Source organism: Marmota flaviventris, chromosome 15 (genome assembly GCF_047511675.1).
Source record: "Marmota flaviventris isolate mMarFla1 chromosome 15, mMarFla1.hap1, whole genome shotgun sequence".
NCBI classification, from domain to species: domain Eukaryota; kingdom Metazoa; phylum Chordata; class Mammalia; order Rodentia; family Sciuridae; genus Marmota; species Marmota flaviventris.
The window spans coordinates 70810070-70826370 of record NC_092512.1 but is presented as its reverse complement, the minus strand read 5'-3'; the positions used below and the strand labels follow the sequence as shown (position 1 = coordinate 70826370).

At 38.2% G+C, this 16301-nt stretch overlaps 1 protein-coding gene across 1 annotated transcript in view; it reads left to right on the top strand.

Moving 5' to 3' along the window:
* Positions 1-16301, top strand: part of Cpa6 (carboxypeptidase A6) — a 293552-nt gene that overhangs the window by 189630 nt on the left and 87621 nt on the right. Inside the window, exons 3-4 of the mRNA XM_027932848.2 lie at positions 9734-9858; positions 15850-15964. Coding sequence (XP_027788649.2) covers positions 9734-9858; positions 15850-15964 — 240 coding nt within the window. The remainder of the gene's footprint in view (positions 1-9733; positions 9859-15849; positions 15965-16301) is intronic.

The following is a 16301-nucleotide window of genomic DNA, read 5'->3' as shown; positions in this document are numbered from 1 at the left end:
GCTGCTAAGTTCTTGGAACCTCTGGCGTAGAAGTCGGTAACCCTTCCTAATTACTTTCAAATCTTCAAATAGTCATTTAGAAGGCAGAAATTGATATAGTACTGGGTCATTATATGAAAAGGTGGTGTTGTGTCATGCTACAGAAAGATGGAGGTGCCAAGGTCATATGTTATTGGCTTCCTAATTCCTTCTAGGTGGACTAGCACAGATCTATATCTACATTCCATTAAACCCAACCTCCACAGCCCCCACATCACCTCCAAGCCACCCTGGCCTAACAAAGCTCAAAGTTCCCACCCCTCTTCTGTCTTACTATTAGATATCACATGTCCTAAATAGAATAGCATAGCCATTACCTTCAAATAAGGGAAAGCCAGCCTGGCACTAACAACTGGAGCTTGGTGCTCCTGGGAACCATTTTGTTTCCCACAGCTACAGTAAGACATAACCATTTCTCAAAACACCAACATCAGACAGGCTGCTCAATGTCTACCATGAGAAAATAAAAACCAAACTACTGTGATCATGTCTAGATACAGACCAAAAGAAAATTGTCCAGACCAGAAAAAACGACCAAACACACTCCTTTTCTGGATGCTAGAAGTGACCCCCACTTCTCTACTAATTACAATTTTAGATCCACTTTGTCCCACATGTTGGATAAAATTAAGATATCCAATGGTGGAATTACACCACTTCTTCACAAGCATTCAGTCCAAAAATTGACCAACCAAACCAACCAACCCAGTTCCTTAAACCCTTTACGAAATAATCTAGTGCATGCACAAATCCCATTAATCCTTTCTAGCATCCTTTCTCTGGGACAGCCCATGGTCCCCCGTGTTGTATTAGCCCCTTATTGCAACAAGCCAATAAAAACCAAGCATTTTGATAATGTGAATGTCCTGAGAGTCTTTGACTCATGGACTTCAACAACCCTTTCAACTAAATGAATGTACAACTAGTAGTAGTTCAGGGAAGGGTTAAGAATCTTTTTCTTTTCCAACATTTTTTCCTGTGTTCTGACAGATGAGATGTACTATCTAATTATGAAAATTAGCATTCAGCCTTGAAAAGAATTAGGAGGAAAGCTTGGGCACCAAAAAAAAAAAAAAAAAACACTTTACCAAACCTGTCCATCTTTATCTAATGTTGTAGAACATTGTGTTCCTCAAGCACACATGCACGCAACCTTCCACCTCCCTCCATGAATTGAAGCAGCATGAGGTCCTTGCTGGCACCATATTTTTGGAATTCCCATCCTCCAGAACTGTAAGCTCAAACAAATTTCTTTCATTTATAAATAACCTAGTCAAACTAATCATAAAATGGACTTTTAAAAAGCCCCAGCTAATTAATTTTATTGTTTTGATGCCTACTTACTTGTTAATATGTTTTAATTTTTCTTTAATGGCAAAAAAAAAGATATTTAATTGCCTAAGTTTCCAGGTCCTTTTGTTATAATTACTAGGGCTATGCTTGAGGAAAGTGATAACTTGCAAATTTCTTCTGTGATTAGAGAGAAAGGGAACAGGGACAGGTAAAATTAGCCCCAGAACTTTAACAAATGTTTCTGGCTCACAGAAGACTATAATCTGGGTCCAGGTTTTCCTTCTAGCAGCCTACCAGTGTTTGAAATGTTGACAAACCATGAATAAAATCCTTATAAATATTTTACAAACTCATTATTTAAATAAATTTTTAAAAATATTTATTTAGTGCCTATTAAGTGCCAGGTATGTTTCTAAGCACTGAGGATGAGGTAGGGGAAGAAACTCCCAGTCTCTAGGTAAGAAGATAATGGGAGAACAGATATCACTGTGACAAGTGGTTGGTGGTCCTAATTGACTAGTGATACTTGAAAGGCCAAGGTTCGTCATCGGAGATTAAAATGCACTCACACAGATAGCAGTGACAAAGATGAAGCACCTTATTGTAAGCTGGTGCTAGCTTTTATAGAGAGTCAGTTATCTTAAACCAGGAAGCTCCTGGGGCCAATCATAGTAAAGGTCAGGTCATCACCTACGGTGCAGGCACATCCACCCTGCATAAGATTCATGGAGATCACGAACTGTCCACAAGTACGAAAGACAGGAGGGCCAATTAGAAAATTTTCAAAATAACTTGTTATCCGCCCACTGGGAACTTGCCCGCCGCCATGTTGCATTAGGGGCTCCTTATCTGAAAGGCCCTGGGAGTTCTAGCTGCCCACTGGCAATTTGCCCGCCGCCATGTCTGAAAGGCCCAGGGAGTTCTCAGGGAGACTCCCAACAATACTAGTGCTAAATTGTCGAGAGTGTTCCATGTTCTAACCAGAACCTGTGAATGTGACCTCATTTGGAAAAAGTATCTTTTAGCTGTTTCAATACAAGTTTGTCCTGGAGTACCCAGATGGGCTCTAAATGCAATGATAAGTATCCTTAGACAGAAGAGAAGACAGAGATGAGAAGATCACGTGAAAACAGAGACAGACAAGTCATGGGATGCCTGGAGCCACCATCAACAAGAAGGAAGGATTCTCCCCTAGAGTTTTCAGAGAGGGGCGGGGCCCTGCCAACACACTGATTTTCTCCAGAACTGAGAAAGAATATATTGCTTTTGTTTTAAACCCTCTAATTTGTTGCAACTTATTAATGCAGCTTTGGAAAACTAATATAACAGTCATGTAAATGATATGTAATTAAAGGTTGTAGACTGTGAAAGAGATACAATTTCACAAAAGCAGATAACAAAGGTACTTGATCTGAACTTGGCAATAAGAGAAGTTTCACAAGAAATAAAAGACAAAAAAAAAATCCTAAAAGAAGATTCCAGAAGGCTAAATGGGTCCAGAACAAAAAGACCACTTTTAGAGTACATAAAATGATGCTCTTTTCAATATATTAAGATTCTGTGAGTACTAATATTGAATTAATATGATTATGCAAAATAAATCAAACCCCAATCAACTACAAAGTCAATGTCAGGTTTTCTTACTTAGAAACCTTTCCTGGGATACATAAGTGTCCTCACACTTTTCCAAACTGATGTGATGTACCAGTAAATGTAGAGCAGGGCAGTCTTCTTCCATGCCTCTGTGTTATTGCAGGCAGCTGGGACACAGGCCATCTGTTACAAATTGCAGAAACACCTCAAGTGTCTCCCCACATCCATATTATAGGATTCACCCTGAAACTGTGGAGGATACTGCGAGCCCCCAGTAACACCTGAACCAGGTGTGTGATCAGCCCTGGGCCTACAAGATAAGTGGGGTAATTCTCAGAAGTAGGCCAGGCCAAGAAGTTAAGTGCAGCACAAGAACCAGAGGAGCCATGAAATCAATGCCACACGGAATTATGATTTTTTAATTGCAAAGAAATAATTTTTGAATTTTGAATATGTATCATTTAATGAATGTTCCAGGTCGCCAGGCATCATTTTAAGTACTGTATATGTATTCATTTAAGTTTAGCAAAATTATGGAAAAGATGCTATTTCTGATCCCATTTTATGAATGAAGAAACTACAGTACAGAGAGCTCAAGTAAATTGTCCAAAGCCACACGATTCCTAAGTGGCAGAACTGAGATTCAAACCCTGGCAGTCTGGCTCTAGAACTCATCTCTAAAATTGCAGTATTTTCTGAAATCTCTAATTTCCATAATAATAACCAAAAATAGCATCCATTAACAGTATTAAATCAATAAGGAAAATCTAATTGTCATCCTCATTTTACCAATGAAGAAAACAAGGTTCAGAGAGGTCAGGGAACTTGCCCAAAGTCCCACAGAAACTAAGGGAGGGCATCTAAACTTGATCCTATGACTGCAGAGCCCAGGAAATGAGCCACCACTTCCAGCAACTTCACACCCAGCTCTTTGGCCTTCATGTTAGGAACATTCCTGCTTTGTTCATATTCTTGATTTATGTATTGTCTTCTACTCCATATACTCTTAAAGATAGCTCCAGGTTTGAATCTCCTTGAATAAGGGGACATTCTCATCATGTTCCTTTTTTTGAAACTGGGGATTGAACCCAGGGGTGCTTAACCACTGAGCCACATCCCCAACCTTTTTTATTTTTTATTTTGAAATGGGGTCTTGCTAAGTTGCTGAGGCTGGCCTCAAACTTGTGATCCTCCTGCTTCAGCCTCCTAGGTCTTCCAAGAACATGCTCAGCTTATGTTCTTCATCTTAACCAGAAACACAGAGTAGAACTTCAACTTTACTATTTCCAGCTTTTCTTTTCATATACCTTTCAAAAAGCAATAATAACAAATAGCTATTATTCATTTTATTATTTTACAAACATATATCAATTATACATATCAATGGGGTTCTTATTTCACCATATGCATACAGGATGCCCTAATCAAATCAGGGCAATTAGCATTTCTGTCTTCTTATTTCTTTAGATTTGAAGCCCATAAATGCCTGCCTCTAGATCTTCATAAACTATTTAATAGTTTACTGTGAACTAAGTCACCCCCATGACTGCAGAACACCAGAACTTATTTCTTCTCTCTAACTGGGTTTTGATACCTGTAATCCAAACTTCCCTTACCCATTCTCCCCACAACCCTTCCTAAACCCTATTAATCACTATTCTCCATTCAAAGAGACTTTTTAATTTCCACAGGAGACATGTGGTGCTTGTCTTTGTGTCTGGCTTATTTTCACTCAACATAATAAACTCCAGTCCATCCATTTTTCTGCAAAGTGCAGGATTTCATTCTTGTAGGTCTAAATAGTATTCTATTGTGTCTATATGCCATTTTCTTTATATGCTTTTATCCACCGATGAGCACAAAGTTGGATTCCATATCTTAGCTATTATGACTAATGTTACAATAAACATGGGAGTGCAGGTATCTCTTTGGTATGCTGATTTCATTTTCTTTGTATGTGAACTATTGGCATTTGAATTTCTTCTTTTGAGAAATACATTTGTCCATTTTTAAAATTAGATGAGTTGGTTTTTGTTATTAAGCTTTTGAGTTCCTCATATATTCTGAATATTAATCCTTTGTCAGATGAATAGTTGGCAAATATTTTCTCACATTCTTTGCCTCTTCACTCTGTGGATTGTTTTCTTTGCTGTGCAGAAGCTTCTTAGTTTGATATAATCCCATTTTATTTTTTATTTTGTTTCCTGTACTTTTTAGAGCCACATCTAAAAGATTATTGCTTATCCCAATATCTTGAAGCATTTCTCCTGTTTTCTTCTAATAGTTTCACAGTTTCAGGTCTTATTAGTTCTCTGATCTGCTTTGTGTTTATTTTATACAGGGTGAGAGATGGGGGTCAAGTTTCAATATTCTGCATGTGAATGTACATTTTTCCCAGCACAATTTATTAAAGAGGCTGTACTTCCTCCAACGTGTGTTTTTGATATATTTGTCAAAATCAGTTGGCTGTAGATATGTGAGTTTATTTCTAAAATCTCTAATCTCTTCCATAGGGTATTTGTGTGTTTATGGTAATGCCATGCTATTTGGTTAATATGTCTCAGTGGTGTGTATTGAAATCAATATTGTGGTGCTCCAGCTTTGTTCTTTTTGTGCAAGATTGCCTCATCTATTTGAGGTCTTGGTGCTTCTATATGAATCTTAGATTGTGTTTTTTAGGTCTATGAAGAATGACATTGGTATTTTTGATGGGTATTGCATCAAATTTACAAACTGTTTTGGAAAATGTGGACATTTTAACAATATCCTTTCAATCCATGAATATGTGAAGTCTTTCCATTTGTGTGCATGTGTGTCTTCAAATTTTTTCATCAGTGTTTTGTAATTTTCATTGTAGAGGTCTTTTGCTGTCTTGATTTATTACTAAGGTTTTGGTGTGTGTGTGTGTGTGTGTGTGTGTGTGTGTGTGTGTGGTTTTTTGGTTTTTTTTGTTTTTGGTTGGTTTGGTTTATAGTAACTGTGAATGAGATCACCTTCATGATTTCTTTGTCAGTAAACTTGTTATTGGTGCATAAAAATGCTACTGATTTTTGTATGTTGGTTTTGTATCCTCCAACTTTACTATGAATTCATTTATCAGTTCTAATGGACTTTTGGTGGAGTCTTGATTTTTTTCAATATATAGAATCCAATCATCTGCAAATGGATAATTTGGCTTCCTCCATTTCTATTTGTATACCTTTTATTTCTTTATTTTACCAACTTTCTCTGGCTAAATCTTTTAGTTCTATGTTGAATAGGAGCAGTGAAAGTAGACATTCTCATCTTGTTCCCGATCTTAGAGGAAACACTTTTAGCTTCCACAATTCAATGCAAAGTTGGCTGTGAATTTGTCATAGATGGCCTTTATTATGTTGGAATACATTCCTTCTATTCCTGACTTGTTCAGTGTTTTTTTCTTGAAGGGATATTGAATTTTCTCAAATGTTTTTGTTGCATCTATTGATATGATCATATGATTTTCTCTTTTTCATTCTTTTGATGTTGTGTACTATTTATTGATTAGAATATATTGAACCATCCTTCCAACCCTGGGGAAAATCCAGCTTGATCATGAGTGTACAATCTTCTTGATATGCTATTAGATTCAATTTGTTAGTATTTTGTTCACAAATTTTACATTTACGTTTGTCAAGGATACTGGTCTACAGTTGTCTTTTTCTGTTGTATTCTTGTCTAGTTTTGGTATCAGGGTAATTGTATGTTTTTTGAATTCTTACTATATATTAGACTCATTACTATCTATTTTACTTATGTTTTTCCAATTAACTCTCCAAAAGAGACTGTAGGTGACATTAAAATTTTCACATTTCAGATAAGGAAACTAAGGCTTAGGAATGTTAAAAACTTCCCCAAAAGTGATGCAACTGCTGCTGCCAGATTGGAAATTCCAGCCCAGTATTGTTGGATTCCAAAGTCTATACACATGACAATGACAATAAACTCCAACCTCTTAAATGGATCTGAATATATATGACTGGTTGCTAGGACAGAAGTCTCCACAAAGGAGTGAGCTTTCCTGTGGAGCATTTGGTGGCTGTTTACAGTAATGATCTGGAATGTTTAGCAAACAGGCCTCAGCCATTCTGACAAAGCCATTGATATTTTTATTATGTCATAACCCAATGTCACACAGTTTGCAGTTCAGAACCACTTATCAGATGTGCAGACCTTAAGGAAATGACTATGGTAACCTGCCTACACTGGGCTGACTAGAACTTTGAAATATCTGATTATTGATTTATAGAACAAAAACCCCACAGGAAAAACCTGGGTATAAGACTCACTGACCAGACCCCCACAAACACAAAGTCAGGAAGTGGTCAGATGCTGATTCTTCTGGATTATTTTCAGAGGGAAGGCACTTATTGGGTCACTAAGTTATGGGCACTGGAGTTTGGTATAATTGCTATTAGCCATTTATAGTAGTTCTTCCTTAAGAAACTGATTGGATCCTCATGAACCTGAGTCTTCTAATTCATTAAATGTATCTACAACTAACTCCTACCCCAGGGTGTTTTTTAAAGGACTAGAAATGTCCATAAAGAAGGTGGCACTTTTCCAACTTCAGATGATTGTTGCTGCCTCCTGTATCTTGATATAGGTACGTGCCTACCACCAGACTAAAATATCCATGTTACTTATCCCTTTCCCCAAAGTATTACTGGAGAAAAACTAACAGTTAATATTAATTTACTTTCCTAACATCACAGAAAAATACAATTGCTGATTTTTTAAGATGTTATTTTTGTTGGTCATCCTTTAGACCACTGCTTTTTGATATATTAGTTCCCTAGGAAGTCTTTTCCAGGTCTTGCTATAGGGTGTGCTACTTCCATGGGACCTTTCTATTCAGAAGTTATTCTTTCCTGTGGGATAGGGATTCTTATTTTAGCATGCACCCCAGATAATTTCACTTACAGACTCATCTACAGAGTGGTAATTCATGTTATTTTAGGTACCTGTGGCTCTCTACACCATGACTACAGTCCAATTTCCTGCTCTTCACAGCCATTAAGAGATGGCATCAAACTTCTTCCCTTAATATAAAAAAATCTGACTCTATCATGGCTTTAGAAGGCAAAACCCAAAGATGATTAAAGGATTAGAAAATCTAATATACAAAGAAAACTGAAAGATACCAACATGTTTATCTCACAAAGGCAAAAAAAAAAAAAACCCAGCCATTCCTCATTGAAGAATGGAACTAGAAAAAAAATGAAATTGTATGGTAGCATAAAAGATTAAGAAAAATGTCTGACAACCTTGTAAATATAAAAATGAGTTAAATTAAAATGTTGTCAATTCTCCTCCTTTTGGAGAATTCAAAGATGTGGTTTAGAGTATCTATTGGGGACAGTCTGGTGCAGTCTTAGATTTATCCTTGCCCAAGGGCTGACAGATGGATCAAATGACCTCTCAGCATCCCTTCCATCCCCACACTTCTGTTTTCCAATGAACGTTGGACTGGCTTGTTAGCTGAGTCAGATTTGCCCTTGCAAGTTAATGAAGGAGTCAGCTATTTAAAAGGAAACAGGTAGACTCTTTGTCCCAAAAATAAAAGCCTGGTTTCACTGTTTCAGATTGGATTATACCGTTACATCCATTTACTTCTTTGAATCACAAAGTACTTTTGGCCTCCTAGGGTTCCCTAACAGAGTGAAGGCAAGTAACTAAAGCTACCAGATAAGGGCTTAGCAGACATCAAGGCCCTGCAGTAGGACCAAGAACCAAGATATAGGAAGGGGAAACCCAAAGCAGACAGGGAAAGACAGAAACAGGGCTATAAAGATAAACTGTGCCTAACTGAAAATATGTCTCTAAGCTCCTGCAAAAGATAATGCTCTTCTCTCTCCCAGAAGGGTTCTATTATTCTTTTGATGAAAGTAGAGTTCCTGCCAGGTACATTACACTGTCCATGGCACTGGGTTCACAGAAGGTAAATGGATGTGACTCCTGCTTTCCTGCAAAATACTGAATATGTAGTGAACCTAGCAATTACTTGGTGGAGTGGGGGGACGTCTATACTTGTGCAACAAATAATGACTGAGTTGCTAATATGCACAAGGTACTTTTCTGGGTAGTAATCAAGTGGACAAATCCTTCACCCTCAAGGAGCTTACATTCTGGTGACAAGTTATATAATGAAAGAAGCACAAGGTTCTCTAGGAACAAGGACAGGGAGAACTGTCCTAGCTACCAAGGCCTTCCCAAGAAGGGAGGGTTGATTTGACGTGCAAATTAAGTAGAAGACACCTGGAGAATGGACCACTTAGAAATGCCAAAAACTGGAGTGGGGAGGTAGCTCTAATAGAGCAATTGACTGACATGTGCAAGGCCCTGGATTCCATCTCCAGAACCACCAAAATAAAATAAAAAGAAAAATTACCAAATGTTGTCAATGCCACCCCAATTCTTCTAAGTCAGGAAGAAGGCTAATTTATATCTTTCTCTTTCTCATTCAAATATTTACACAATAAATAATTTAAAAACAATGTTTAAGCTAGGCTTAAAACTATTTGATCTCATTTTTACCTTGTTGCTTTAATGTATTGTTCTTTGAACTATTACTCATAAATTATAATCAAATTCTCTATGAGTATGATACAATCTGGAGCCTAAGTTCAAATTCAGATAGAAGTTTCACCCTGATGATATGAGTATTGAATCTCATCCTGAAATATATTTGGTGTTATTGTGTTCAAACAAGATAATGTGTTTATATTGTGACATGGATTTTTCCCCACCTACATTGAATATGAATTATAGGTTGGTTCCTGCACTACAGGTGGACCTGTGGCAGCCCAGCAGTATCTCCTATGTAACAGAGGGAACAGTTACCGATGTCCATATTTCTCAAAATGCTTCCCGAGCCCTGTTAGCCTTCTTACAAGAAGCCAACATCCAGTACAAGTAAGCTCTTCCTTTTCATGTGCTACAAAATTCATTTGTATGAAATCAAATGAATGATCATTGTATTCAGATTATCAAGTGCTTACAGGAATGGTTTAAATAGCTTTTCATTTTGAGAAAACTAACATGGAAAATATTCACCTTGGATGAACTTACTGGGTTAAAAGGGAATAGGAACCGCCATATATGTCATTTCACTGTTGCCACTAAGTGATCATTGTCCACACAGACTCTTTTTCCAGTGAAGAAAAGAGAGCAACCTAACAATGTCTGGAGGACTTATGGGAAGGAAGAGGAGGAAAAGGCTTCCTACAGGAGTTGTGTCAGCCAGACCTAGAATGAGACTCGGGACCTGGCATGCAGAGGGAACAATGCAAGTAAAGGAAGAAGCAGCATAGAAATACAGTGTAAGTCAGAGAGCAGAAAGAAAAGGTGCAGGAGAGACAGCAGGAGATTAAGGGGTAGACGGTGTATGTGTAGCAGAAAGGAGCCCATACCTTATCTTATCCATGGTGCTGATCTATTAGAGGATATAAGCAAAAGAGTCACGTGTCTGTGGAAGTAGAGGGGCAAGAGGAGATGACAGCAATGGTCCCAGCAAGACTGGGGAGGCCCTGAGTTAAGACCAGAGTAGCAAGATGAAGAGAACATTTAAAAAAAAATCCAGAAGTCAAACCACCTGGACTCTCCACTGATTGAATGGTAGATGGGAAAGGGAGACATCAAAGGATAACTCCAAGTTGTCTAGCTTGGAAAAGCTAACTAAGTAGACAGATTTGAAACAGGTTGGATATTAAAAGGAATCAACACAATAAGAGAGCAAGTAGGAGATAGTCAGAGGAATCAAATCAGAGGGAAGGGTCATGGGGCCAAGTACTACAGTGACTTCCAGCAAGAAGGAACTGAGCAGGCTCCTTGGGATTTGGCAATGGAAATTGTGTTGCTAACACTAATGATGAGATTCAGTTATTAGGGATAGAAGAAGTGAACAGGGAGAAGATCTTGAGCAACCGAGCAGACTACAGCTCTTAGCAATCAGAATAGGAGAGGAGCAGAGAAGAGGAAGTGACCACAAAGGATTAGTGACTGTTTGGAAGATTTGGGATTTAGGTGAGAGGGGGGGAATTTTCTCATGTCTGTGAGCTGAGGGGAACAACCAGAAGGGAGGGAGATGTCAATCATGCCAGAGAGAATGCACAGGTGCAGGGATGAGTTTGAACGATAGGAAGGTTACCTCATCTTCTAAGATTCAAGAAGTACATGTGGGTTTACCTAAGGTTGCAGAAAGGAAAGTCCATGCATTGAAGGAGATCATAGTTTAAAAGTTTCTGGATGAAGTAAGAAGCAAAATAATCTAGCACAAGTGAAGACACTGTTTTTAAAGAGTGTTGGCAAGAGAAAAACCAAGGTAAGAACCAATAAAACTGAGAAGAGAGGCGAGAATAGAGAACTGATATAAAGGTGCTATTTTGTCGGATAAGATCAAGGAAAAGTCAGGATGGCAAAGAAGTCAAGACTCCCAGGGAGACACTTGATCAAGTATTCATTCATTGGGGTCTAATCAGGATAAGGAGAGAGAAGAATCTAGGAAGAATCATGGAACAAAATGGAAAATCAAAAATGGCGCGAAGGTCATTATATTGAAAACAAGTATAGTGTGACTGAGAGTAACAGTGGGAAGGAAGGAAGTTTTGACAAAATGTGGGCTGTTGGATGTTATGAATTCTAGGTTAAAAAGCTTATGGCTGGTGACAAAATCCAGGCATTAGCCATGAAGGAGATGGCTGGAATGGAATTTGGGGTGGAAAATCACTGAACTGGATGCAGTGTGGATGATAATTCACAATAAGGGGCTGGGGGCACTAGGGAAGAATAGAGGTACTTTGGATTAGACAGAGGAGAGTGAAAGGAGGGGAGGGAGAAGGGGAGGAAGGATAGTAGAGTGAATCGGACATTATTACCCTATGTGTATATATGATTACACAACTGGCATGATTCTACAACCATGTACAACCAGAAGAATGACAGTTATACTCCATTTATGTATGATGTGTCAAAATGCATTCTTCTGTCCTGTATAACCAATTAGAATACATTTTAAAAAAAGAAGAAGAAGAATAAAAGGACTACCTCACCAGAGAATGGCCATAGCAGTCTTGAATCTCCTTAGCTGGTGGTAAGATTAGAGGTGAAGGACAGAGCCAAGAGTTAGAGGAAAGCAACAAGGAATGGCGTGAGCTCTGCCCAGAAGTGAGGAGATTAATGGGAAAGCAAAATGGTGTCCAGGAGAACCCTGACCTCCCTCCCTTTGGGCCCCATGATAAGTAGGAAGGGTGTATTGAGTAAAAATCCACAAAAGAAAGTGCCGAATTTTTGGTATGAAAAGAGAGAGTTCTCTGAAGATACTGGAGAATGTAGGAATTTGTTTACAACATAAGAGAGACTCCAGTGGGCACAGGGTAAAGGGGGTGGTTGAGAGAAACAGTGCCCGCAGAGGATTTGAGGAAAAGAAATGCAGTATAGTGAATTAATGAGACCAGAGCGTAGCTTACCCTTCACTGGGATATTTGGGGCCTGAGGGGCATAATGATCTCACACCCTCAAGTACCCCACCTTCTTAGCAGGCTAAGTACTGTCAAAACTGGCACACAGGTTTCTGATAGTGTGTGGGAAGACATGGGGTGGGCTGATGGCTCTGTGAATCAATGTTGAATGCCCCAGGCTCTCTGGAAACCTGGGACAAAAGGTGCAAAATGACAGTGACATCCCTGATCCACACAAATACTGCCCTGCCGGAAAGATATTTACAACCTATTAAAGTACCAATAAGCTTTTTGCAGAAAGGCATTTTATTTGTGCTTCTAGAAAAGAATCACAGCTGTGCATAAAACTATTGTTCATATTGGACACATTTTAGTCGGTGCTGCTGCTTTGACGCCGTGCTTTGATTCTCTGAATGCCTGGCAGGAAAGAGCTTGGCAATTATATCCATAGGTGCCAGTGACAACCTACATGCTTCATTAATTATTGTTCAATAGAAAAGAATATATCAGTTAGTTTAACAAGTCTCCATTTCCTACCATTAAATATAGGTCATGTGGAACTGATACAGAAAAAAAATGTCATACTTTGTGTCACAGAGAATAGAGCCTTAAAAAAAAAATGAGTGTTTTAAATCAGTTGTCTCCTCAGGAAGAACAATCATTTAAAATTATTCATTTTGTTGGTCCCAAGATAATAACACTTAAGAGTGAATTAAATTCCTTGGGCACGATAGGTAGAGATCATTTTAATTGACTTTTATTATTGTAGTCTGGGGTATTTTCCAAAGATTATCATTTATTCTGTACAAACTATATATAAGGTATCATTAGAGTGATCTTTAAAGCACAGATAATGTGACACCACATGTCTGGTCCCCAGGTGATCAATCCTCCTCTCCATGAGATGACTCATTCTGCATAAAAAGTTCAGTCACTTAATAAATTCCTGTGAAAATTGGCATCAAAATTTCTATTTTGAGGGCCCTTCCCGATGCTGGAAGCTTCTAGGAGATGGTTTTATATTGAATTACAAAATTTGTAAAGTTTCTCATTGTTCCAGATATATTATAGAAATGTACCCAATTGGAGTAGGAATCATAATGAAATATTAAAAAAAAAAACTAAGAAAACACAACAGTTTAAAAGATTTTTTTTTTTTTAGTACTCCATTTCGCAGCTTTCTCGTCAATATTGCTGGTTTCCAGTCCAGTACTTGACAAGGAAAATGGCTCTGTGTCAGCTATATTACAACTATTTTTTAATTTAAAGTTGGCCTTTTATACCCTGTGTGAGAGTATAGTCCTAAGTGACTGAACAGAGACTTGAATTATTGTGCTGGGATTGCTGTAACAAAGTACCACGGACCTTTTCAACTGTGCATTCAGAAGGAGAGCCTTGTGTAGATTGCTGGCTTTGGCAAATCTATCTACGTTTTTTTTTTTTTCCTTGGTTTCTTGGGATAGAAAAATAAAAGCAGCCGAGAGAAATCATCCTGGAAGAAAAACATACTTGAAGGTTGCCTGCAGTAACTGGAATATGAGAACGATTTATAGCCACCTTCTTAATCAAACCCACAGGGTGACTCCACCTGCTGCTCGTTTCATCCATTGCAAAGAACCTGGCATCCCTTGCCCTGGCCTCAGCCTTTAATTTCTAAGTGCTCTCACCTTGACTAGCTGAGCTTCTCTATTCTTGGCATTCTTGACAGTGGTAGGCAGCAAGATAGCTTCCTTTTTCACTATTCAGGTTCTCTATTAACACAAGGAAACTCAGACATTGACAGAGCTAGCTCATTTGGCTCCAAAGACTTGTCTCTGCAATATGGTAAGGTTCTTTAGCCCATGCACCTAACCATCTGCAACTTTTCATCTTTGGGAAAATAGAAAACACTAACACTGATGGTGTTTAGGCTGAAATTTAATGTTCCACTCATATTTTGAGCCACTGCAAGCAGCTGCCAAGAAAATTTACCGAGCTTTGTGCCACTTTACCTCTCGTCTTGATTCCTGGAATGTTTCCAGCTTTAAAGTACAAAACTGAAACAAAAAGAACAATAAACCAATGATCAACTCCTGATTAGGGGTTTTGTCCATGGCAGGTGCTCGATAAATAACAACTGAGTAAATCACCGTGACCCCCAAGTAAATGTAGTTCCATCATGGACCAAAAAAGTATTTACCCATCAGATTATAAAAAAATGTTTTAATTGATTAATATTTTAATTGATTAATTATTAATTATTTTTAATTAATATTTTTTTTAATTTTAAGGCTTACTTAAATCAGTCTTTAAAAATGTTCTGATAATATTTAAACTTTTTAAGGAACAGATTGTTTTGGAAGAGAAAACATGCAGCAAAGCTTTTTAGCCATCTTCTAAGCCCTGAAAAATCAGTGAAGGGCTCTTAAATATCTTTAACTATTGCAAATGAATGCAGCGCATTATAACTTCACAGCACTGTAGTAACTGGTGACCAGCGAGTCTTGGAAAGACAAGTCTGCATCTAGATTAGACATCAAGAACACTGATGACTCCACCTGGACCTGGCTCCACCCATTAGGCTGAGCCTGTGTCCCCCACCCCAGCCTCAACCCTTAGTTTCTCAGTGCACTCACTCTGACTAGCTGAGCTTGTCTTCTCTTGGCATTCTTGATACTGGCATGTAGCAAGATGGCTTTTTCCAACTCTGGGAATTTCTTCAGCTTATTCTTGAGAACTGTAACTTCTGTTCCCTCCCTTTCCTCTCTGCATCTTAGGTCAGATGTTCTGAGTGATGACCTGAAAACAGTGTCTCCGTGAAGAAAGGGACATGAACAGACAGAAACAGCAAGAAAGAAGATAAGGAGAGGAGTGAAGGAGTAGCCTAGGCTTGCTCAGTTTGCATCATGTCACACTAGAGTTGGAGTTGCAAGATTAGAATTTATGTGCACATTCCTTGTTCAAATTCTGGCTCTGCATTGACCAAAGAGGTCTGATACTGGCAAACTCTTAATCCCTTTGAATTTCAGGTTCCCCTTTTATAAAATGGAGATAATCGAGTCCACTATATACGGTCACTTAGATTATGTACATCAAATACACAGCCCACCTTGCTATGGCCCCTAGTCTAAGTGCTCATAGCCATTGTTTGGCTGTTTTTAGCTGCTCACTCAAGGGTAGCTGTTGTTACAGTGCTACATTATTTGGGGACATCTGCCTACAATGTTACACTTCAAATTCATTCTACCATTTATTTAATCATTTTTATTTCCCAAAAAAGAACATTTTCTCAACATTTGGTATTTTTAGAATCGTCATTCTTGGCATCCTTCTTTTTCCTTTCACATTATGGAACACTGGGACACTTCTGTGTTACTTGTTCATTCCTTATGTATCTAATTTTTTGATGTTGCATGATTTTTGCATCATTTCAATTTACTTTTCATAATGTCTATTATTTCAAATCCAGGATTCTCGTAGAAGATCTTCAGAAAGTGCTGGAAAATGGAAACAGTTTGCCAACCCAGAGAAACAGAAGATCCCTGTCTGAATATAATTATGAAGTGTACCACTCCTTAGAAGAAGTGTGTAATCATAGGAGTTTTTATTGCTTTTTTACAAGTTCATCTTTGATATTTAGGGTTAAGTATTGGGAAAGAAGCATAAAGACAGAGACAATTGCTCTGGGAAGAATGTATAGAACTCTTACATGACCTCAGTACCTCGATTCACTCATTTCTTCCACTGACCCTTTCACTGCTACAAAAGAAGTAGCAAAATAATTTAAATTTCACTTGATTTACCCAGCCAACTTCTACAAAAGACATAGGAGTACAATGGAAGACTGAGGTAATGTTAAAATGATAGTTATCGAGGCCTTAACTGAAAAGCCATGAAAGTAGAACTAGCCAGAGTTTAAAG